Source organism: Dromiciops gliroides, chromosome 4, assembly GCF_019393635.1.
Source record: "Dromiciops gliroides isolate mDroGli1 chromosome 4, mDroGli1.pri, whole genome shotgun sequence".
Taxonomy (NCBI): domain Eukaryota; kingdom Metazoa; phylum Chordata; class Mammalia; order Microbiotheria; family Microbiotheriidae; genus Dromiciops; species Dromiciops gliroides.
Window position 1 is genome coordinate 448,844,818 of NC_057864.1, and position 25,674 is coordinate 448,870,491.

The 25,674-nt window shown below is 43.0% G+C and overlaps 1 protein-coding gene across 1 annotated transcript in view; it reads right to left on the minus strand.

The window, feature by feature from the left end:
• NOTCH2 (notch receptor 2) overlaps nt 1-25,674 on the minus strand; it is a 176,283-nt gene that overhangs the window by 23,540 nt on the left and 127,069 nt on the right. Inside the window, exons 11-20 of the mRNA XM_044001826.1 lie at nt 25,432-25,665; nt 20,390-20,500; nt 12,837-13,029; nt 12,123-12,268; nt 10,266-10,379; nt 8,355-8,474; nt 7,840-7,992; nt 5,846-6,074; nt 4,478-4,679; nt 2,733-2,886 (exon numbers count right to left, since the gene is read on the minus strand). Coding sequence (XP_043857761.1) covers nt 2,733-2,886; nt 4,478-4,679; nt 5,846-6,074; nt 7,840-7,992; nt 8,355-8,474; nt 10,266-10,379; nt 12,123-12,268; nt 12,837-13,029; nt 20,390-20,500; nt 25,432-25,665 — 1,656 coding nt within the window. The remainder of the gene's footprint in view (nt 1-2,732; nt 2,887-4,477; nt 4,680-5,845; nt 6,075-7,839; nt 7,993-8,354; nt 8,475-10,265; nt 10,380-12,122; nt 12,269-12,836; nt 13,030-20,389; nt 20,501-25,431; nt 25,666-25,674) is intronic.

Sequence of the window (25,674 nt, forward strand, 5' to 3'; positions counted from 1 at the left end):
CATCTTCAGTTCCCACCTCACACATCCGTCTAATCTTCTGCTAAAGACAAACTATGAAAACAGAAGAGTTCATTCTCATTTCAAGCTAAATAGTGTGCTGAACATCATCACCAGGGACATGAGGCAGCAGTGTCTAACAATTTAGGTGAGAAAAACTAGATTTTAGAGATGTGTACTTACTGACATGGAATTTTTATGCACTACAAATGGTGCCAGGAGAGTTAAATGGTTGTATCACTACTTACATTTATATACTGTTGCATGGCTGATAAAGTGGCTTCGTTACAACCACCCTATTGTTCAAAATGAGAATGTTTATTTGAGGAATTTTGCAGATGACAAAGGGAAACTGAGATGTTGTAACTTGCCCAAGACCATATGAGTAGTAAACGATATGGCTGGGATTTAAAATTATAGCATCTGACTCCAAGTTCAGGGTTCTTCCTGGAACACTGTCCTAAGACATTTAAAATGGTACCAAGAAAAATACAGAGGAAGGATGCTATACATAATAGGTAGTCCTTAAGCAAAATTTTAGATGGGAATTTTAATACTTCTAATGTATGTGATACTATGAAAAGAAGCAAACAGGGAGTCCAAATCAATTTAACTTGGTAAACAATCATTAAATACCTAAAATGTGCAATGCACAATGCTAGGTATTAGGGATATGAAGATGAAAAAAGACAGTTTCCATTGGCAGATAGGAATAAGACAAAAGTAAAAACAACTCTAATTCAAGTAACAAAATTATGATGCAAGAAAAGAGACATCATTTCAGATGATGGGAATCACGGATAGCCGGGAAATGGTATACACTAGATTTTCAGATTCATTTAATATCTGACTTCTACTTGGTTTTTACTGATTATTAATTCTGTCCTGCCTTTATAAATAACCAAGATTTTCTTTTTTTAATTTTAAAATTTTATTTTATTTTTTGTTTTTGTTTTTGCTGGGCAATGAGAATTAAGTGACTTGCCCAGGGTCACACAGCTAGCAAGTGTCAAGTGTCTGAGGCCACATTTGAACTTAGATTCTCCTGAATACAGGGCTGGTGCTTTATTCACTGTCCTGCCTAGTTGCCCCAAATAACCAAGATTTTAATGAAATACTACAGATATACTGCATCTAAAGGTAATGAGAAAGCCAGTAGATGTGATTGACAAGTGAATCACTGTCAGTGATATCTAAAAGACCATGGAAAGTGGCAAGGTCCTATAGATAGACTAGAAGAGGGCAAATATCCTAATTTTCCAAAGAGGGAAGTGATCAAAGTCTATAAACTTTAGGGAAATAAGTCTAATTTATTCATGGCAAAATCATAGAATGTATTATCAAAGGGTTGGTATAAAAACATAAGGAAAAGGTAGCAGTAGTCACAAAACATCTGCAGCATGGTTTCACCAAAAACAACCCATGCCAGGCTAGTCTCACTTTAATTTTTTTGGAGGGTCACTAGACTCACAGGTGAGGGGAATGAATGGATGCAGGTCACCTAGACTTTGGAAAAAGAAGTTTAACTGAGGGGCAGTATAACATACCAGATGGAAAGTTGGCCTCTGGAGTCAGAAAGACCCAATGAAGACCTGCATCAGTAGAGGGTTTTTCCTCAAACAATGAAATCACATGTCTACCCCCATCTCGATCTGATCTGACAAAGCATCCCATGCTATTTTGGGGGGATCAGGTGGAGAGCTGTGTGCTAGAAGACAGTAGTTAAACGGATTCTATTCTGGCTGAATGGGTGAACCCAAGGAGCAGGTAGCTTGGAAAGCCTCTAGTGCGGGGCTGTGAGAATCTGTCCTTGGATCTGGGCCATTAAGGTCTCTGTATCAATAAATTAGATGAAAGAATCCATTGAATTTTCAGATGATATAAAACTAGGAGGGAAAGCTACCAAAGCACGTGACCTTCTTCGGCTAGACAATGATTACTGTGTTCACTTGTGGGCACCAGATTTTAGGAAGGACACTGAGAACGTCCAAAGAAAAGTGCCCAGCTTGGTGAAGGGTCTCAAGATCACATCATATTAATGTCCACTCAAGGAATTAGGTGCAAGGTTTAGCTTGGAAGACTTAGCAGGGACATGAAAGCTCGCTCTTTTTAGATGTTTGAAGAGAAATTAAAATTATTCTGCCAAGCCTCAGTGGGTAGAATTAGGAGCGATGGGTGGAACTTGCCAAGGGGTAGATTTATCTAAGGAAGAACTTGGGAACAGATACAGTTGCCTGAAAAAGGAATGGCTGCCTTGGGAAATCACAAGGTTCTGGGTTCCCCCTCTTGATCCTTTGTCAGAGATGATGTTCAAAGGATTCTTATGTAGGCACACATGGTGCTGGAAGTCTCTGACAACTGTGAGATTTCTACTTCTTTCCTCCTCTTCTAGCTGTTCTAATTCCTATTTTGTCCTTTTGACTTGTCCCCTTATTCTTTTGGGGGGCGGGGCAATGAGGGTTAGGTGACTTGCCCAGGGTCACATTGCTAGTAAGTGTCAAGGGTCTGAGGCCAGATTTGAACTCAGATCCTCCTGAACCCAGGGCTGGTGCTTTATCCACTGCACCACCTAGGTGCCCCCTTGTTCCCTTATTCTTACACTGCTCCTTCTCCATCTCTATCACCATTATCTAGCCTCTCATTCTCCCATCCTTCCTTCCTACTAGACATGCCACACTCTTTGTACTGACGACCCTTATTAGTCGCCTCCACCCCTACCAGAAGCCAGGACTCACCTCTGTGGGATGCAGCCACCTCACAGGAGACATTGGGCACATCACAATAAGCCCCAGTCCATCCAGATGGACACAGACATCGGGACTCTGCTTTTCTCTGAGTGCAGGTGCCTTTATTTTTACACGGTGACCGACTACAAAGGTTCACAAGGGTCTGAAAGACACACACACACACACCCCCATCCACACCTAAATATCCAAGAATCCAAAAAGGGAAAGGAAGAATGGACAGATACCAGCATTCCACTAGAAATAAAACAGCAACAAGTTTGGCCAAGAATTTTTGCACCTCAGACTCATTTTGCCAGAAATTCCTACCCATTCTGTTGGGACAGAAATGCTTCTCCCTTTCCTTATTAGTGAGAGCTATTTTGGCCCCACACAAAGGAAAAGATCTCATTAAAACCAGGCTGGGGGGCAGCTAGGTGGCGCAGTGGATAGAGCACCAGCCCTGGAGTCAGGAGTACCTGAATTCAGATCTGGCCTCAGACACTTAACACTTACTAGCTGTGTGACCCTGGGCAAGTCACTTAACCCCAATTGCCTCACTAAAAAACAAACAAACAAACAAAAAACAAAAACAAAAAAACCAGGCTGGTACAGATATATAATAATACATTCAATGCCAATGGCAGTGGGTCCTAAAACAACAGGCTGGATAAGGAAAGTGCCTTTCATATTTATGGGATTTTGACATTCTTTCTGGGAGAAGAGAAACAAAGATATACATGGCCTGTATTTATTTATTTGTTTGTTTGTTTGTTTATTTATTTATTTTTTACAATATCCCTCAATATAACCAGAGTCAACTTTTCATATCATAAAACCAGAGTTTGAAACCTTTGGTTATATTGTCTTGAATGTACAGTATATCATCAACTCTACCTATATTCCTACATAACTTTTCAGTTTAATTCAACCTTTACAGAGATGGCTGCTTCTGTGCTTGAGATCTTTTCTAGTACTTCTGGTAAAGGGCTACATCTTCTTCCTATCTATCCACTGTTTTTTTTGTTTTCTTTTATTTTGTTTTTGGGTTTTTTTGGTGGGGCAATGAGGGTTAAGTGACTTGCCCGGGGGTCACACAGCTAGTAAATGTCAAGTATCTGAGGCTGGATTTGAACTCAGGTCCTCCTGAATCCAGGGCTGGTGCTTTATCCACTGCGCCACCTAGCTGCCCCTCTATCCACTGTTCTTAAAGACTTCCAAGGAGAGATGGCAATAGAGCCTCTTTTGACAGCCTCTTCCAGCATTTCAACTCTGATGGGGAGCTCTACTTAAGGATAACCTGAATTCTTACTCAATAATATTGAAGGCCTTTCCCTCCAACTCAGCTGAGATGGAGAACAGCTGCCCGCCATCACTCTAAGGACCCTTCTAAATATAAATAATCTTAATTCTACCTTCACTTTATTCTCACAACCCCTTTTTCTGGAACCCCCAGACTCCTTCCCTAGTCTTTATCTTTACGGAAACCTTATCATGCCTTTTCCTTTGTCCCCACTGTACAACAAAACCCACCGTATTTTCTGGAGCATCTGCTGAGTCTATGGGGATTGCCAGGTCTTGCCGTCAAACAGCTGCTCTCTTTGGAACTGATCCACCTATCCCCATGATACTTTAGGAATCAATAGGACCTTAGGGTGCCAGACTCAAGAGGTGGATCTTAGGAGGGGCTGATTCAAGTGTAGATATTGACTAAGTGTGTGTGTGTGTGTGGGGGGGGTGGCGGGGAGGTTAATTACCTGACAGTTTTTTCCTGTGTAGCCCAATGGGCAGTTGCAGCGATAGGTCCCTAGGCCATCAATGCAGGTGCCCTCATTCAGGCATGGGTGGGAGTCGCACTCATTGATCTCATGAAGGCAGAATGGGCCAGTGAAACCCACAGGGCACAGACAGGAAAAGGAGTTGATTCCATCCACACATGTGCCTCCATTGAAGCAAGAACTGGGAGATAAACACAGAAGACAACTGACGTCAAAATGATAACAAAGACACGAGACTCTACTGATGTCACTGACTAAGATTCTGGAACCCAAGGGGTCCGAGACCGGCAAAGCCCTGTGAACTGATGTCCCAAATGCCCCCAAGCCTGTATTGCTTTTCTTTTCTTATTTTTTCTTTTTTGTATTTTTTTGGCTTTTTGGTGAGGCAATTGGGGTTAAGTGACTTGCCCAGGGTCACACAGCTAGTAAGTGTCAAGTGTCTGAGGCTAGATTTGAACTCAGGTCCTCCTGAATCCAGGGCCAGTGCTCTATCCACTGCGCCACCTAGCTGCCTCGCCTGTATTGCTTTTCAAGTATTTCAGGGTTGTTTCCTGTGCTCACCAAACTCAACTGGCGCCGTTCTCTCTACCGCTATCAAGGACTTAGACTTGGAAACGTCTGGAGAATGCTTATTTCTCCAGGATTCCATTCGAGCCTTCAGTAGCTTTTCACAGCCATTTTTTTATTCTAGTGAAATTAATACTTTTGAAAAAGGCTGGAGTGAGGGCCCTGAACTTGACATTTCTTGCTCTAGCTACCACAGAAGTGCTGCAGAATTTGCAAAATTTGTGATAAATAAGGACACCTAAGAGGCTGCTTACACAATTCCCAAAGACAGAGGGCTACAAAATGGCTTCCCATCCAACTGTAGAGCAGATGGCCAAGGAGCCAAGAGGTGGGTAAAAAGGTAAGGATGAAGGTCAAAGGCTCTTCTTGCTTCCCAATGAATAACTGTCCCCACTTTTAAGATCCAGAAAGCTGTATTTCCTAATTTTGTAATTTGCTAATTACCTTATTTTTTTCTTTTTTTCCCAGGGCAATGAGGGTTAAGTTACTTGCTTAGGGTCACACAGCTAGTAAATGCCAAGTGTCTGAGACCGGATTTGAACTTAGGTCCTCCTGAATCCAGGGCCAGTGCTCTATCCACTGCACCACCTAGCTGCCCTCTCTAATTACCTTATTATATTAATTACGTAAATGTCAGCAAACTGGTTGAGAGGCCTGGGAAGTGGTGGTGAGACCTAAGCGAATGTCTAATTCCCCATCCCAGGAAATATGGTTGGCAGCAACTTCCCTCCCCTTCCCCTTGTCTGTAGGGACATCCATTCCTAGGTGGCTTCCCCTCACCTCTCAGTGCACTCATCAATGTTGTTCTCACAATGAGGCCCATCAAACCCAGCCTGGCACTTGCACGTGTAACTGTTGACATAGTCGGAGCAGCTGCCTCCATTCTTGCAGGGTTCACTCAGACACTCATTCATGTCTGTCTGACACCTATCACCATTGAACCCCGGCAGACAAAGGCATGAGAAGGTGTTCACTCCATCTACACAGGAAGCACCGTTCTGGCAGGGGTCTGAAACAATGAACACAAGCATGAGAAAACTCCGAAGAGCAGCTTCCCGTGGCTCACCGGTCTAAGTGAAGGCCCTTACTTCACACCTGAGCTGCTCAAGAACCCAAAGGAAGCAGGACCCCTGCCTCCCATAAAAAAAGTATTGGGCACTGGAACTGGGACCAAAGACCCAGTGACTGGCTCCTGAGCCCTTCCTTCTCCTGATCTTGGCTTACATGGTATTTGCTCTCTAGACTATTCTTCCAAGCCTTTTGATATGCTGATGCTCCGCCCTCCTGGATGTTGCTGATTTTCCCAGCTAGAAAAAAACCATTGTAAGTTCCAGTCTGGACAGAATCATCTCTGTTCCCTTTTGCTCTAAGAGCATGTAAAATCTTGCTGCTTCTCTGTGAGAAAGGCAAAGTAGCCCGGCCAAAGAACTAGGGGAATGGTAAACAGGATAAAGGAAAGACTATAGAATATTTTATTCATACTGACTCATCAATAAAAATTTAGAGACCCACTGTGTTCAAGGCACAGTGTTAGATACTGAGGGAGATTCAAAGAAATAAAAGAAAGTCACTCCTACTCCCAAGGAGCCTTTATCCAGGTAGAACCTGGGGAGAGAGCTTCATTCACTGAGCCACCTGGCTGCCACACACACATCAATGAATGACTATATGAATAAGAAGAGAGCTAATATATACAGCCTCTATTTTATAAAGGGGAAAGATAATGCATTCACCAAACCACTCTTTGCCTCAACTTAACCCCAGAGTTCCTTCGTAATTGGTGTTGGAGAAACCAGAAGCAAACTGTGTTCAGAGAAGCAGCTCCTGCTCCTTCCTCATGGCAGCTGATGCTGTTTGCCATAATATACCCTTTAAAGGAAACTACACCTGAGATATTTCCAGGTTGGGTTTTTAAAACTCCCTATCTAGAAAGGATCCTTATTTTGGACCCATTTTACAGAGAGGAAAACTAAGGGGCTCCCACTGAGAATTTCAAGTGACACATCCAAAGACACAATGGGTTAGTAGAAGAACAGGACTCAAACGGTGGTCTCCCTAAGCTTAGTGCGCTCTGATGGCCTCTTTGTTCAGAGTCCAATGAGCTCTACCTTACAGCTATGCTATGATTGATGTGTTAAAGGGTGCATTACATCCTAAAGTGTTTTTCTACATGGAAATGAAAATAGCATTTAACGAGCACTCAGACCTTAAATACAATCTCACTTGATCCTCACAATAACTGCAGGAAGCAGGGGTTCTTATTGTCCCTGCTTTACAGAGGAGGAAACTGAGGCAGACAGAGGTTAAGAGACTTGCCCAGGGTCACACAGCCAGTGTCTGAGGCCAGATTTGAACTCAGGTCTTCCTGACTCCAGGCCCACCGTCCAACACAGAACTCAACAAGAGGCAGACACACAGCACCTGTGGTACCACAGTCAGTCCTTCCTTTACATACAGAGCTCTTTAAAAATGATCGTGATATACAGGAAAATATTTACAAGGTTCTTAATCACCTCATATCCCCCATCAGTCAAATGACAAGCATGTATTAAATGCCCCTGATATACTTGGCCCTTTGCTTGTACATGGCAGGCAGAGGGGAGCACAGAGAGGCAGTCCCAGGCCTCAAGATGCTGACACTGTCTCAGGGAGGATGCCACGTCCTCACATGAGTGTCTACAAGGTGGCTGTTAGCATCAACAGGACAGTGTGAGAGACGAGGGAAGAAGACAGTCCCAGGAGGCAGCGCCTCCCTGCTCCGGCCGCACACTCACTAGCAAGGCAGTCGTCGATATCTTCTTCACAGTCCACACCAGTGAAGCCGGGGAGACACTTGCACAGGTAGCCGCCCTCGGTGTTATGGCAGACGCCACGGTTCATACATGGCTTGGAGATGCACTCATCAATGTCCACATTGCACCGAGGCCCTGGAAGCACAGGAGAAGCAAGGCTTTACAAACTTTAGGATCTCAAGGCATCCTGATGACGGACGCCCAGGTGGGGAGAGTGAAAAAAGTGGTCCAAGATTCCCTATAGCTCTGGGCACCAATACAGAACTTCAGCCACTAGGGGGCCCCAGAAGCACAGGTGATGGCTGACAATGGGCTCCAACTTTAGCCCTGCATTCAAGGCAGGGGATAGATAGGATGCTCAGAGACCTGGAGGGGCCTGGGCGGATGAGGAATTTAAATCAGCCCGATGCTCTCCCTCTGCCTGAACTTGAGGCTGACTGCTTACGGAAATTGGAAATTGCTTTCTCCACTCCCATTAAGCTGGATATCCATCTCACCTTGCCAGCCGGGAGCACACAGGCAGGTGTAACTCTCAAAATTGGCAGATTCCTGGCAAATAGCAGCATTCTCGCAAGGGTTGGGACTGCAGGGGGCCAGCACCGTCTGACAGTTCTTGCCTGCAGGGACCAAAGCACAGTGATCATGTGGAAATGAGCAAGCCGGAGGAGTAGGCAATTTGTCCTTTTGGCATCAGGAGGTGCAGTCAGATAAACAGGAACGTCCGCAACTACCGATTTATCTAAAATCAAGGGCTGGCAAATGGGGGATGGGGATAGTGTCTCCCCTTCTACCAGATTTAGCAACTAATCGGTGTCATCCACACAGATCCTCTTTTTGTTCACCAAGAGAAGCTCCCACAATATCTCATCGGGTTTTTGAGTGTTAGTCCCAGAAGCCCTCCATTTAGTGCAGAAGCCATACCTACTTTGGAAAGGGGAGAAGGGAGGCATAGGAGGATACGATTTGGGGAGAAACAATTGCTGCATTTCTAAGACATGCCATTATTTCAGAGTTCTTCGGTCCTCACGTGAATCCAAAGGAACTGAAGCTCTCAACTTACTCAGTGAAGGGCTTGTGGAATGCTGAGCATAAACATTCAATGAAAGCTTTAGAACAAAAAGTTTCTCTCTCAAGTATGGCATTTGCTCAAAATCAAGTCATAACTAACGGGCTAAAATTTCAGCCACATTATGTGTTCCAAATGGAAAAAAGAAAACCTCCCATAGATTCTGACAGAAATTTCCAGTGTGATGTCTCATCAGACTGACGATGACTCAAGTTATCTAAGGAAAAAGCAGATTGCTCTGCTCCATCACCAGTCACAGTGAACCAGAGTCAATTAGAGATGAATGTGACTATATGCCAGGCACTGGGACTTTAATACGCTTGTGGTTTTGGTCAGATGTAATCCCTCTAGGTTCACATGCAGGATATAATTTTAATGTGGATCTTATCTACAGCCACAACATAAACAAATATCTTTCTAGTATCTGAGCAATTCGACGACAAATTAAATGTTCTCAAAATCAGCCGCATGTCTCAGTGTGACTGAGATATATACACAGGCATATTCATAATCATGTATATTTATGTTCCCTTCACTGCCAATACAGGCTGGTAAAAGGCAGGAGAGAGAAGAGCTGGATGTCAGACTTCTCCAACATAAAAATGAAGGACGTGGTAACTGACCAGACAGAGGGTAAAAGGAGGAGAGGGGGGTCTCGAATGATCATAAGGTTTCAACCATTAGTCGATACCGGGAAGGGAGGAAAAGGAATCAGTTGTGGGGGGGACTCAAAGGGAGAGGATGACTTTAGGTCTGGACATGTGAGAGCTTGGGAGACACCAGAAATGAGAACCACCACGAATAGTGGAGTAACAAAAAGCATCAATTTGCTTTCAGAGACATCTGGATTCTGGATACAAACTGCCATTATTTTAAGCTGCTGCCTTTGCAATTCCCTGGACTACACAGTTTCTCTGCCTTCAGAGTGGGAACAATGATATAAAATGGCCACATTTAACAGAGGGTGGTCCATATGTGCTCTTCCTCGCTGTAGGTCTTCCAGGGGAGGCAAGAAAACCAACTTGCTGTGATTCTCAGTCCATGTGGATTACACTAAGTGAAATCCCTTCTAACTCTTTAGAGTTGGGCATTCTATGACTACAAAAGAGAACAAGGACACAGGGGGCTCCCACTAACCCCCTCCCACATCACGAGAGCACATAATGTTTTCTATGAATCTAAGATCCAGCCAATCAGCCCAAAGAATACCACTTTGATTGTTAATTCTCTACTACTCTGCCTCAAGAGAAAACATCACTGATAATCAAATACTATAAATGACATCACCGAGCCAAGTACCTTTTCTGTTTAATATGTACCGGTGGTTACCCAGGGAACCCACCTGTATATGGAAGCATACAGTGACAAGAATAGCCACTTATGTTGTCGGTGCAGGTGCCCTGATTAAGGCAGGGGTTTGAAGCACATTCATCAATGTTCACTTGACAGTTGTAACCTACAAATGGTAGGAAAAGAGAAGAAAAGAATGAAATTTAACATCAGCTTAACATTTTAACATCGTCACTGCCTCAAATGAATAACTCAAGTAAAATTCACCCAAATTCACACTGGAAACTCTAGTAACTCTTTCAGGCTGCTGGAAAAGGTTCCCATTAAATATAATGAGACATCACTACTGCTTGTACCCTTCTTCAGAGGTAGGAGAGACTAGATGCTTTTCCAAATAATTCCTCAGAAATGGTCCAAGAATGTCATTACCTGTAGTAAACTTGATGTACGATTGAAAATCACAACTTCTGAATCACAAAGAAGTTGAGAGTTGGGAGGGACCTCACTGGCCACTTAGTCCAATCCCTACCTTAAATGCATGACTTTCAAACCATAATTAAAATAATCAATAAAAGAGCACAGGATTGAGAGTCAGATGGAAGACCTTGCCTGCATTCCCTGCTTAGTCACTGCCACTCAAACTCTGAGCTTCAGTGTCCCCATTTGGAATGGAGACAATAATACTGGTGTACCATCTTCCTGATAGGGTTGTTGTGGGGGAAAAACAACTTTGTAAACTCTAAAGTGCCATATTAAAATGTGAAGTATTCCTATCATCACAGTGTCACAGAATTCTGTGCAAAGAACCTGTTCAGAAGTGAAGGTAATAAAAAGCAATCTTATTAAATATATAATTTTGCAAATGTTCATGTCTGATTTATGCCTCCTCTTTCCAATCCATAGTATTCCCCACTATTCTGACACCCTCCTACCTCCAAAAGTCATACTATTCACTACTCTTCCAAAATGATGGTCCAAAAACCCACCTCCAGAAAGGAAATGAGGAAAGATGGAATCCCTTCTGAATTTTGAAGACTCTGACTAGGGAAGCCGGGGGCAGGGAAGGTGTATAGGTTAAGGGGAAGAAGGGGTATGCCTTGCATTTTTCAGTCTAGTTTGACAAGGTTCAAGGCAATGGGTTAAAAGAAAATGAGGCAGACTTTTAGGTACAGCAGGAGGGTCTGGATCTTGGGAACTTCTGAGTCCCTGACAGAGAAAGTCTCATCCAGCTACGTAAAGGGCCTCAGTAAAGATGAGATACGCATTAGAAATCTTCACATTTCAGAAATGGTGAGGTCTTATAGAGTGAAGAAGCAATGGGATGATCACATACAATTAAAGGGATCCCCCCCCCTCCAAGAGAGGAACTCTGTTGCAGTTATCTGTGTCTTACTTTTCCTTTTGAACTATAAATTCTTCCTTGTGTCTTAGAAGGACTTGCACAGAGAAGGCATTCCAAAAACATATGCTGACTAAATAAGTAAAGGAAAGACATATGTCTTAAAAGCTGTTTGTCAAATGATTGAGGATAGGTCAGTAAAACACTAGAAAGCTGGTGGCAGAAACAGAACTATGAGAACCCAAGGGATAGTTATAAAGAACTCCTGAATGGCTACTTTCCTAGAAAGCAAATAGGTGATTATCTGAGAACATCAGAAAGCGAACAATGGTTCCATTGTAAGGGGAAGGAGAGCATGGATCCCTTGCCCTCAATATGCCAACGTACTTTAAATACACTTGACCTCCGCCTTGCTTGCACTGAATTGTCCCTGCAACCCACCGATAAACACTGCATGTCTCAGGAGAACTAGTGAGTGAAATCGAAGCCCTGTTCCTGTTCCTTCCACAAAACTGACTCCATACACCATTCCGTCCCAAACTGGGCAGAAACGAGCCCTTTTGTTTTCACCTTTAAAGCCCTGCTTGCAGGTACACCTGTATCCATTCACCAGGTTGTCACAGGTTCCTCCATTCTGGCAAGGGTTAGAGAGACATTCATTTTTGTCCACCTCACAATTGGTGCCAACCCAGCCTGCTTCACAGAGGCACTTGTATCTGAAAGAAAACCACACAATGCACCCGAGAAATTCTTGCTTTTGACTCTAAATCACTACTGGAACATAACCCTGAGCTAAGGAAGAGAGGGGGAAAAATAAGCTCATTTAATCCCATTGACTATGACCATAAAAACAGGAGTAAAATCCAATCAAAGAGAACAGAGCTCCATAATTGCACAGACGGATTCAGTCAGGGACAAGGAGCAAATGCATTTTTCCGTTTTCACAGCCTGGAAGGTATGCTCTGTTGTGGGTCTCCCTAACAACGATGTAGTTCTTCTCATTCCCTGCCCCCCTCCATTTATTCAAGATGTAAATGGTTCAGACTGTGGGGTTTGGGTTGAATATACTCATCCCCATGGCTACTGAATTGCTGGGAATACTGAATTTATATGGATAATAATAGGAAAATGTTTATTTTAATATTTAAAAAGAGCTAACTTCAATTCCGGCTTCTTGCAGACCTGTTATCTGTGGATCCAACTAGAAATTACCTTTAGTACTATCTCTTCCTCAGAGAAATGTGGGAATCCCAGAGATGACATCAAACTTCATACCAAACTTACCCATTGGCAACACCTGTACAGTTCCCATGGATGCAGGGGTTGCTGAGGCATTCATTCACTTGTGAATAACAACTGGGGTGGTGAGGTCCTTCTGGGCAGATGCAACGGAAACCATTCACATCATTGATGCATGTTGCACCCTTGCGGCATGGGTTCGAGGCACACTCATCAATGTCAACATTGCATCTTTGTCCTATGATAAAGGGAAACCAATTGTTTCTATATAGTTTTCTATATGCATTTTGCATGAAAATATTAACTGGTAGTGGTCCCACCAATTTTTGTTTAAAAACTCCAGCATCTTCTTTGCCTCCATAATCTTCTTCATCCTTCACATCAAAGATGATGCTAAATCCTGTTGATTCTGACACCACCCATTTCAAATCTGTTCTACTCATATGGTCATTGCCCCATCACTTATTTTATGACATCATAACTGGTATCCCTGTTTCTAGTTTCTCATCTCCTATTCATTCTTCACACATATAAATAATCTTCCAAAGGTACATCTGTGTTACTCCTAACCAAAAAGGCTCAGTAGTTCTCCACTGCTTGTACAATTAAATACCAACCCCCTTAAGGCCCTCCACAATCCGGCTCTAACCTTCCTTTCTAACCATGTTCCATTTTACTCCTCTTTGTATACTCTGCATTGCCCCAAACTGAAATATTATCTGTTCCTCAACCATGCCACCTCCCACCTCCATGGATTGGTACAGACTGTTCCCCATGAACAGTGCTCCTTCTTCACTTCTGTCCCTTAGGATCTTTCTCCAGCTGATCTACCTCCTCTGTGAAGCATTCTTTGACCCAAGCCTATTCCCAGAGCAGAAATTATTCTTTTCCCTCCTCAAATATTACTTTGGATCTTTTCTTTCCCTCACCACACCCTATTTTCCATTAGACACTGACTATATGTGTCAGATCCTTCCCAACAGAAGATAAACTGCTTGAGGACAGTAAATGTAAATTTTTTGGGGGGTGGGGGAAGAATAAGAAATGAATTAATAAATGGTTATTGGATTTGCAAATTAGGAAACTGAAAACCTAAAAGAAAGAAATTTCTGTAATGTGGTGGGAACAGAAGCCAAAGTACAAGGGGCAAAGCAGAAAGGAACTAAGAAAGAGCCAAAGGCACTGAAGACAGGCTAAGTCTGAAGAAAGCTCAGTCAGAGATTCTTCCAAGCTGGAATGGATCTCAGAGATCACATGAGAAGTGATAGAGAAGATGGTATGTTGAGGGAGTCAGGGGAAGGGATACTGGACAATTGTGTAGACAAAGGAGAAAAAAAATCAATTGAGCAGGAGAGACTGAAGCCATGAGAAAGACGACTGATAATGTGAAATCCCAAAGGAGAGACGAGAAGATATCAGGAATACAAGAAGGAGAAATCTTGATGAACAAAAGAGTAGTCTCTTCCTCTAAGATGGGCATGAGGAAAGAGACTACTTGGAGATGTAGGGAGCTTCTGAAGTAAAGAGAAGAAAAGCTGAGGAGGTTAATATAGAATAGACTTTTTCTTGAGCAGTAAAAAGGAGATGACGGCATCTCTGGAGTGTATAGGCAGGGTGGAGGGTATGTGCACTTGAGGAGAATGGAAAATGTTTATAACAGTGGCATAGTTGAAAGGGATTCAACATCCAATAAATAACAGAATTCCCAATGAGCAATCTAATCCAGAGGAAGTCAGCTGGAATGAATTTACAATAGAACTCATCAACATGGCTTCATTACTTTTTCCAGCATCGCAGGAGAGAAGAAAGCAGAAGGTTCATCCAAGGCTTGTTAATGACAAAACAGAAATGGCAAAAAGGCCTGAGTTTTAGAACGGTTCTGGGCTGAGTCTAAGCTGGGTATGCAGGCAAATGAGGCCAGCATTGGGGTGATGGACTAAGAGAACGAGACAGAAACAAGGGACTAAAAATTGCAATGTCAGACTCCATTAAGAGCAATCAATTAAGTAGGGGGCAGGTAGGGGAGACAGTAGAATAGGTAAGAATGCGATTTTGGAGTTTAAGGTCTGGAAGAGTTGTGAGAGGTGATGAAGTCTGTGGGGCAGAATTATAAATGCACTTGACTTCAGATGGAGGTCAATGGAGATGGTGCCAAAGAATGGTGAGGTGAAGGCATCATAAGGATCATGAATTTGCTGTTCAAGTCCCTGAGATTTACTGCAGTCATTCAGATGCTGATTTACCCAATCAACATTGATTAAGCAACTGCATGCTTGGTAATGGAGACATAAAGACCAAAATGAATCAGTCTCTGTCCTCAAAGAGCAGACTGTGATCAGAGAAATGACATGCACATTGTGGAAGATGGGCAAGTATCCTGGAGGTCAAAAAAGATGACTGTGATAAGGATGGAAAGTGTGATATAAAATTTCCAACGGTATCGTGGCATGACAGTGGTGGAACAAAAGTCTGAACCCTCATTAACTGAGGCCTGGCTGAGGAGAAGAAGAGGAGGAGGAAGAAGAGGGAAGGAGGAGAGGAAGAAAGAGAAGAGGTTGCTATTGAAGTAGACTGAAAATGGTATGAACTGGGCTAGGAGGGGGGCGGGATAGTTTTGTTTCAAGCCTTATTTGCATAATCTTCATAGACCGATATAATCCATATTTCAATCCACTTTTTTCCTTCGTGTGAACATAAGTTAATCCTCTTCTAATGAGGAAAAAGGATCTTTAAAGCCTCTCTGGACCATTAATCTAACAATTTTAATTTGGTGCTGAGTGTGACCCCCTGCATATGGCAGTACTGCAGCCATCTGGGATGACAGTAGGGTATCTGGGCTAAATCAGTAACGCTGGGACATAAACCAGGAGGTGGTTTTTGGAATAAATCCTTATTATAGTCTTGATTTCTCAGGGTTACCCCTCTTCCTTCAGGCAACAAAAAATTCCAATTACTTCAAGGTTCTACTGGATATACCCAAACCAGTTGGTCAATCAACATTTATTAATAGTTTACTATGCATACTACGTGCCAGTCACTGTGTTAAATAAACTCAGGGGGTACAAAAAAGGGAAAAAACACTGTCTTTACCCTCAACAAACTCAAGTTCTCATGGAGGACAACACATAAATAACCGTACGTACAATACACACAGCAAATGGAAGGAGCTCTCAGATAGAAGGCACGAACAGGGTAGGGGTAGGGCAGGGAAGGAGATCTCCTGCAGAAGGTGGAGTTTCAGTTGAGTTTACAAGAAAGCCAGGAGCTAGAGGTGAGGAGGGAGAGCAACCCAGGCATGGGGACAGCCAGGGAAAAGGCATGGAAAAAAAGGCAAGTAGTGCTGGATGACAGGGTACGTGGAGTGGAGGAAGTGTTAGAAGACTAGGAAGGAAGGAAGAGGCCAGGTTGTGAAGGGCTTTCTAAGACAGAGGATTCACATCTGTTTTGTTTTGTTTTGTTTTGTTTTTTAAGTGAGGCAATTGGGGTTAAGTGACTTGCCCAGGGTCACACAGCTAGTAAGTGTTAAGTGTCTGAGGCCAGATTTGAACTCAGGTACTCCCGACTTCAGGGCTGGTGCTCTATCCACTGCGCCACCTAGCTGCCCCAAGAGGATTCATATTTAATAGTAGATGTAATAGGGAGCCACTGGAGTTCACTGAGTAGAAGGGGGGAAGGTACCGTGGTCAGTCTTGTGCTTCAGGAAAATTACTTGGGCATTTGAGTGGTGGATGGATTGGAGTGGGAAGTAGGCAGCTACTGCGCTAGTGATGAGACCCCGAACCAAGGTAGTTCCCGTGTGAGAGGAAAGAAGGGAACCTATATGAGAGATACTATGACAATCTGGCAAAAGGTTAGCTATATGGAGTTTGAGATGAGGTCAGGAGGACGCCAAAATTGTGAGCCTGGGTGACTGGGAGGATGATGGTGCCCTGGATAGGCAAGTTGAGAAGGGAAGGTTGGGGGGCAGGGAACAAAACTGGCACAAAACTAGGCTTCTATCCCAGGGCAGCAATGCAATACTGGGTTAGAGGGAAGATTCCCTTACTCTTTTGCTCTTTGGAGAAGGACGTTTTTTACTTGGTAGCTGCCATCTCCCTTGTCTTCATCACCAAGTCATAAGAAACACTGAAGCGGGGCAGCTAGATGGCACAGTGGATAGAGCACCGGCCCTGGATTCAGAAGGACCTGAGTTCAAATCTAGCCTCAGACACTTAACACTTACTAGCTGTGTGACCCTGGGCAAGTCACTTAACCCCAATTGCCTCACTAAAAAAAAAAAGAAAGAAAGAAACACTGATGCTACTACAGTCTGGGATGAACCTTCTTTCATGCAGTTTATAGAAACCTCACCTTGTTCCGGAGGGACGGCAAGTATGGAAAGCGTGGGCATGTTGGTAAGAAAGGATAAGAAAGACACAGGAATTGATGGGTAGCCCTCTGAGAATGGACAAAATGGCAGTAATGCAGGGGCGGGGGAAGAAGATTAGCAGCACAAGAGGAACAGAAATGTCAGGGCCAACACAGTGTTTTGACCAGATGCGGAAGCAAAATCAGAAATCAGATTGAATCTGAAAACACATTCTACTCTCAGTAAGTAATTCTACCCAATTTCCCCTGCCTGCCCCTGGCTTTGGAGCCCCAGTGCCCAGGACACTTGAATTACATTTAGAAAGGTGCTTAATAAATATTTGTTGTTAACTGTGCTCACTCTTCCTGGAATCTGACGCCATGCTAACCTTTTCAAAGGGCACTTTGCAAGGAGCTCTGTCTGGGGCGGGGGGCTGAGGGGAGGGGGAGCACAAAGAGAATGACCCAGGCAATGACTCCTTCCCATTAGGAGCTCATATTCTCAGAAAAATGGGCCGAAAGCACTTAGTACACCATCATACACCTTGCAGGTAACTCCATAATGACAGATTAAATTGAAACAAGAAGTCCAAGAAGTATAGGGTTATATGTTTATCAATTTTCAAAGGATCAAGGAAGCTGATCAAAGCAATAATGACCACTGATCCCAGAGAACCACAAATGAAGCTGTTATGTTTGAAAAATAAGGTGAACCAGGAGACAGTGGTCTATGCACAAACCATTGTCTCTCAGTTTACCTTAATTTTCAACCATAGCAAAGTATGCTACCTACCTCCCTAAAGAGACTCAAAATGCAAAAGGAGACATGCAGATCTGGACATGGCTAATGAATAAATTTGCTTTGCTTGACTATGAATAACTGTCACAAGAGTAGTCTCTTCTTTTATTTTTGTTTAATTGAGAGATAATGAGAGGAAGTAGAAGAAAAAAATTCTTTTCTTTTTATTTTTTGGTGAGGCAGTTGGGGTTAAGTGACTTGCCCAGGGTCACACAGCTAGTAATTGTTAAGTGTCTGAGGCCAGATTTGAACTCAGGTACTCCTGAATCCAGGGCCAGTGCTCTATCCACTGCACCACCTAGCTGTGCCCCCAAGTGAAGTCTTCTTTCTTAAGGCATAACCCTATCAGAAAGGGGAAAAAGGGTAGAAAAATTCTTAATAGACAAAAATATTTTTTAAAAAAAGGAGTTGTGTGCGTTTAATCTATTTCCCCTCTAAACAACTTTACTACTGACACTTTGGCTCTCTCCTGGGATTGCTGCCCAACATTTCCTAGCCACTACACAATTAGAAAGTATACGCAGGTACAGAATACAGAATTTAATCTTTTTTTTAATGGCTCCCCTAAACTATACCAACTGTTATTAAAATGGCAAAAAATAGAATAAGGGAAAGAACACACACCACACTCTGCCAGGTGGTGAACATATACCACAAGAGCCACTGATATTTTAAACTTCCCAGACTAAGAGACAGAGAGAGGCCCCAGAGAGAGGATTGAGGCCCATAACCAAATCATAACATTCTACTTCCTGCCTGGTGTGAGTTTTATACCCCACCTTAAGTTTATTTTAGAATATTCCCAACCTGCTTATTTCTCTCTCACTTTTCTTGTCTGGTACAAGCCCAAAAAGAATCTTTGTATTCTGCAAGAACTTTCTGAGAAAATTAGCCAGCCTGAGGCACAGGCACTGTTAACACAAAATTTGTTATCTAGAAGAGTTTTCTAGGCTGATGTTCTTCTAAAGTACTGTTTAAATGGCTACTGGGAACAGTTAGTTATTCCTCCGGTAACAACATGCTTCTGTCCAATAGACATTTTGGGGGGCTCTAACTTATTATCAGTTAGTGTGAAGTAGCACATTTCAAGGCATGAATATTGTCTGGCTGACACAGGCCACATATAGCCCTGGGTGTTGGCATGAAAGTTTCCATCATACCTGGCATGTGAGCCATTTCTCCAATGAAGAGAGGTTACTGTGACCCAATATGGGCAACAGATAGCCTTCTCAAGTGCCCTACAATCATAACCTTTGTGGCATGCCAGGAAGGAGAACACAAGCGATTGTGAAACCTGAGAGGAAAATAAGTCACTGGCAGGAGAACTATAAGCATTCATTTGTAGCTGACTCGGATCTGCTTTTTGACACTGTGGTTTAAAAGTCTAGGAAGGAAATTTCTTTTTTGTTGTTGTTGGGTTTTTTTGTTTGTTTTGTTTTTTAGAGAGGCAATTGGGGTTAAGTGACTTGTCCAGGGTCACACAGCTAGTAAGTGTTAAGTGTCTGAGGCCGGATTTGAACTCAGGTCCTCCTGACTCCAGGGCCAGTGCTCTATCCACTGCGCCACCTAGCTGCCCCAGGAAATTTCTTAAATGGATTGTCAATAGCTGTATGGCAAGCCTTATATAGCATCGCCATTTAAAAATATTTGTTGAATTTTAGAAGCTATTATTAAGTACCTATGTATGTATTGTCCTGTAAAATAAAAAATGGTGCAGTGTTTTCCTAACCAATGTGTGAGGCTATTCTGCAGATGCTCTGGGATGAATAACTTTTGACTGGGAAAAAAATAGAGAAAATTGAGCTATTTTTATCCATGTAGGTATACTAACATTGTCCTCTCTGCTGTGCTCCAACAAGTTCACCAGCATGTCTTGACTAAAAAAGGATCAGAATATTGATCTACTCATTGATAATCATCTAAGAGGAGTTTAGAGTCTGAAGAATTTTGGGTAGTCTCTTTCTCTGAGGTGGGAAGCTCTCGGTCATGTTTGTCAAACTGAGCAGTGTGTTCCCAAATCCTGATCTCACCCAACAAGTCTCCAAAAAGAAGCAGCACCTCTGTGGGGGTGGGAGTGGAGTATTTCTGGACAGTGTTTCTTGCTGGTGTTTACCTCAGGTATACATACTGTGTGTGCATGTACTATCTATCTATCTATCTATATATGTACATTTCTGTATATACATATATACTCATACAACTCTATATCCCTCCCTCCCTCTCCCTCTAAAAAGACAGTATTATTTGCAAGCAGCATTGAGCAATTAGACTGAAAATTCCCAAATGATGTCTCAAAGTGTATGTCATTTATTACAGGCAAGGACTGGAAGTGTTCCTTGTGGGCCAAGCTCTGGGTCCTAAGGAAGGGAATGTGAAAAGTTAAGTTTTCTACATCAGTCTTCTGAGGGTAACGAGTTGGAAGAAAGGCTTTCAAAAGGAAATGGAATGTTACCTGTGAATCCCGATAAACAGACACAACTGTAGCGGTTAATCCCATCCATACAGATCCCATGGACACAGGGATTACTTGCACAGTCATCAAAATTAATTTCACAATTCACCCCTGCAAAGATAAGAGCAAAATAGCTCAGTTTGGCATTTCCCGTTCTTTATTATCATCAGAGTCACAGACAGTAGAAGCCTCCCTGTGATGTTGGTGGTGGTGGTGATGATAATGACAATGACAAAGATACGCCAAAATAGTCTAAATATCATTGAACCCGCTTTGGGTAGAATAAAAAGCTACAAAGAGTTACAGGTATCAGGTGGTATCGAACTAATTGTTCCTTGGTTGCTATTACATAAAACCACAGCAACCAGTTTTCTTTTTTTTGGGGGGGGGGAGCAGGGCAATGAGGGTTAAATTATTTGCCCAGGGTCACACAGCTAGTAAGTGTCAAGTGTCTGAGGCCGCATTTGAACTCAGGTCCTCCTGAATCCAGGGCCAGTGCTTTATTTTTGCAGTGAAATATCCAGCTAGAGTAAGGTTAAAAATAAAAATGGGAAACTGCACAAAATTACATATTTTGTCATTTAACTGGTTTGCAGTTTTTAGTGAATGTGTAACTTGTCCCAGAACTTATACCCAGCTAATTGCACAATGCCCAGTCTATTCCCAAATGCCTGTTAATAATAGCATTAGTTTAAATTTTTTTTTTAAAGAAAAAAAAAAACAGTGTTGGTCTCACTAACAGAGCCCTTGGTATTCCAAGTAAAGGTCTTTCCTTTGCCATTTAGTGTTCCTTACTCTGACTGCTACCTGCTACCCTATTCTGAGTGTGTTTTTTGTTTTTTGCAGGGCCATGAGGGTTAAGTGACTTGCCCACGGTCATACAACTAGTAAGTGTCAAGTCTCTGAGGTCAGATTTGAACTCAGGTCTTCCTGAATCCAGGGCCTATGCCTTATCGACTGCACCACCTAGCTGCCCCCTGAATGTGTTCTTGATAGCAGAACAAGAACAAGGGGGTAGAAGATATACAGAGACAACCTTTATCTCATTATAATGGGAGTAGTGCAGGATATAAGCCCTAGCAGAACACAAACTTCTCGAGAGAAGGGACTTCTTCATTTTTGTCTCTATTTCCGGAGTCCATCACATTGGAGGGGCTTACTAAATGCTTCTTAAAGCTGAAGTTGATGAGAACTGCTGAATAATGGAATGGACTGCCTTTCAAAATCGTGGACTCTCCACTAAAAAGGGCTCCAGCAGAGGACCCTAGAAGGGATTCCAACCTTGGGTGGAAGGTTGCACTGAATTATAGCAAAGACCTTTTCCAACTCTAAGACCGTTTGGCTGCTCTGTACTTGGATGATCTTTCATTATAAATAAAGAACTTTTTCTTCTCCCTTCTGCTCCAACCTAATTCTCTTAAAGAAGGAAATGCTTTCCCCCTTTTCTATAGAATTACAAAGATTATTTTTTAAATCCCCAAACAAATACAGACTGGGGGGAGGGGATCAGAAATTCCACAGTAGGAAAGTATCCCCTACAGAACACAGCAAGGGGCATCCATCATGGTGGCTCTGACATCACTGTTTCACAACATTCAACAACTAATTTCATTTCTCCATGTCAGTTTTATCAACTGTAAAATGGAAATGATTCAACCACTATTTACCTCAATGGAGCATGATGGGAGTGGGTTAATATAATACATTGAGTCTCTCTAAAGTTAGGTATTAAATAGGGATCAAGCAATCAGTCAACAAGTACTGATTAAGTCCTATGTGCCAAGGATGGGGCTAGGTGAAGTTAAGGAGCAAAGGTATTACAACCACAACTTGTGCTGAGACATGCAGATGGGAGATGGATTAGTATGTGAAAGGAACAGCATGAAAGTCAGTCTGGCTGGATTGTAGACCGTGTGGAAGGGAGTAATGTAGAAAGCCTAGGAAGGTAGGCAGAGGACAGGTGGTAAGGGGCTCTGGAGACCAAAGAGGGAGTTTGTATTTGATTCTAGGGCTAATAGGGAGCCACTGGAGTTTATGGAGCAGGGTCAGACCTGTGCTTTAAAAATATCATTTTGGTGCTATAAAACCATGCATATCTATTGGTCAGGCAACACCACTATTAGGTCTATATCCCAAAGACATAAAAAAGGAAAAGGACCTATGTGTACAAAAATATTTAAAGCAGTTCTTTTAGTGGTGGCAAAGAATTGGAAATTGAGGGGAAATCCCTCAATCAGGGAATGGCTGTGGTATATGATTGTGATACAATACTATTTGTAATATAAGAAGTGACAAGCAGGATGGTTTCAGAAAAAAACTGGAAAGATTTACATGAACTGATACAAAGTGAAATGGGCAGAACCAGTACTATATACAGTACCAGCAATTTTATATGATGATCAACTGTGAATGACAGCTATTATTCTCAGCAATACAATGATATAAGACAATTCTGAATGGTATCCACCTCCAGAGAAAGAACTAATGGAGTCTGAGTACGGACTGAAGTGTAATTTTGTTTACTTTCTTTATTTTTCTTGTGTGTGTGTGTGTGTGGGGGGTTTGGTCTGTGTTTTCTTTTACATGACTAACACTGGGGATGGATTAGAGAGAGGGGAGATATTTTTTTTATTTTGGGGGGCAGGGTAATGAGGGTTAAGTGACTTGCCCAGGGTCACACAGCTAGTAAGTGTCAAGTGTCTGAGGCTGGATTTGAACTCAGGTCATCCTGAATCCAGGGCCAGTGCTTTATCCACTGCACCACCTAGGTGCCCCCGAGAGGGGAGAGATTTGAGGCAAGGAACCCAAGTAGAAGGGTACTGTGGTCCAGGCAATGGGCAATAAGGGCTTTCATGGGTGCTGACCCTATGGGTAAAGGAAAGACAACATGTGCAAAAGATACCAAAGAGAGAAATAAGATTTGGCTACCTGCAGGAAAAGGAACCACTTTTCCATTTCCTCACTGGCTCCTGGGGTGCTGTCACCAAGAAGGCATAGAGGCAGTGGCTCTTCACCCCAGGACTCACCCGGGGTTGGTTCATGGTGATATTATTCAAGAATACAGAGGTTGGGGCAGGTAGGTGGCACAGTGGATAAAGCACTGGCCCTGGATTCAGGACGACCTGAGTTCAAATCCGGGTTCAGACACTTGAAACTTACTAGCTGTGTGACCCTGGGCAAGTCACTTAACCCTCATTGCCCCGCAAAAAAAAAAAAAAAAAAAAAAGAATGGCTATTCAAGGGGCAGCTAGGTGGCACAGTGGATAAAGCACTGGCCCTGGATTCAGGAGTACCTGAGTTCAAATCCGGCCTCAGACACTTGACACTTACTAGCTGTGTGACCCTGGGCAAGTCACTTAACCCCCATTGCCCAGTCCAAAAAAAAAAAAAGAATACAGAGGTCACTAATGAACTCCTCTAATCTCGCAAATCTCACGCATCCTCCCTCACCTGTTACAATCTGATGTTTCTTAAATTAAATTTCATTTATTTTCCCTTAAAACTTCCGACATACCCCACCAGAGCTCCAGAGCTCCTGGCCCCTCCTTATTGTTTTGTGCTGCCTGCAAATGCAATCAATTATTTCTTGTCCTGTTTAGGGGCAGGTTCTTACACCATCCCCCCAGGGCACCCACCTGATACCTCCTGGCATGATGGGATAATCCTAGGGAAAACCAAGTGCCTGCCAGCTAACTCTTCACCCAGCTTTACAGCACACTGGATAAAGTGGGATAGATAGCAAAGGCTGAGACAGCCCTTCCATTCTAAGGGCCTCCATTCAGTTGCTTGTAAATCTCTCAAATTTCTTTTGGGGCTGCAATTTCTCATGTCTGGGGACCAGCCCAGAAGCAAATTGCTTTTGGAAGGTTTCACAAAGATCCATTCAGCCCTTTTAGGGAGTTATCTAAACGTGGAGGGAGGGAGAAGCATTTTCAGCTGTGAAGGCACGGGGATGTTTTTTTGTATGCTTGAGTAATTCAAAAAGGACTTTGTTTCCAAACTTGGCATGTATGAGGTCCTGGATGAAGACCAGGGCCTTTGACATGTTTGAAGAAATTGGTATGGAAATTAAAAAAAAAATAAGTTGAAGGCATCTGACCCCCCCTCCCACTCCACCCCCTCCATGGATCACTTTCTTCAAACCCCAAATGTGTTTTCGATAAATCACCTGATGTATTGGCAGGTACCCTTCTCACAGAGGCATACACTGGTTAATCTTTCTCTAATACATTTTTCTTTGATCTGAGAAATAGTACCTCTCTGTCCATGCACAACCAGCATGGCAATAAATATTCATCTAATAAGGAGAACTGGAATTTAGGGGAGTCTGTGAAATGCTGCCAAGGAAGAAAATAATCTCACAATTACCTACCAAGAAGTAACATGTTCTCATCGTTAACAAACACAAGTAGCCATTCACCTGGACTTAGTGAATTTAACAAGGAAATCTGTGACTGGGATGGGGGGAGTAGGGGGTGGGAGTAGGCATTCAAAACCCCAGATTTATGGCAGGACCACTACAAATTGCCTTCACCCTCTGAAGTCCTAGCCTGTTTCTCCCTAGTGATTTTCCCAATGTCCAAGAATGGTTTGGAGAGTAGGGAGACCAGACTTGAGGATGGAGAGAGAGAGAGATCATAAAAGAAGTATCAACCAGAAATCCAAAATATCCATCAGTTTTAAAAGAAAGGGGAGAAAGTAAAAGTATGGAAGCTACTCAAAATCAACTGAGCTGTTGTATATGTGAAAAAGAATATCATTTTTCCCCCTGAGGGGTAGGTATTCACATGTATTTACTCCTAACAAACTAAAAACCTTGACAGCTATACATAGAAAAATGATCAATTCCTAAAGTCTCGGCTGGACAGAAGGAGTGTCTGCTTCCAAGGATATTTATAGATGTGGCTTTTGCTGGGTATTTCTCAGAATCGGGCCCTTAAAAAAAAAGCTGCCGTATATATGCCAGGAAAATCTGAGCCCGTGGGTGAAATGTGGAGAAAGAGCAAAGGCCCCAAAGCAAACAGCAACAAAGAGTGTCTCACCTGATGTGCCAGGCTGACAGTTGCACTGGTAGCCGTTCACCAGGTCGATGCAGCGTCCTTCGTTCAAGCAGGGGCTGCTCAGGCATTCATCGATCTGTTCGCTGCAGATGGCCCCCATGTAGCCCGCGTTGCAGATGCAAGTGTAGGAATCAATCCCGTCCTGACACTGGCCATGGTGACAAGGGTCAGGGTCACAGTTGTCTATGTTCTCCTCACACAGGAGGCCAGTGAAACCTGAAGAGA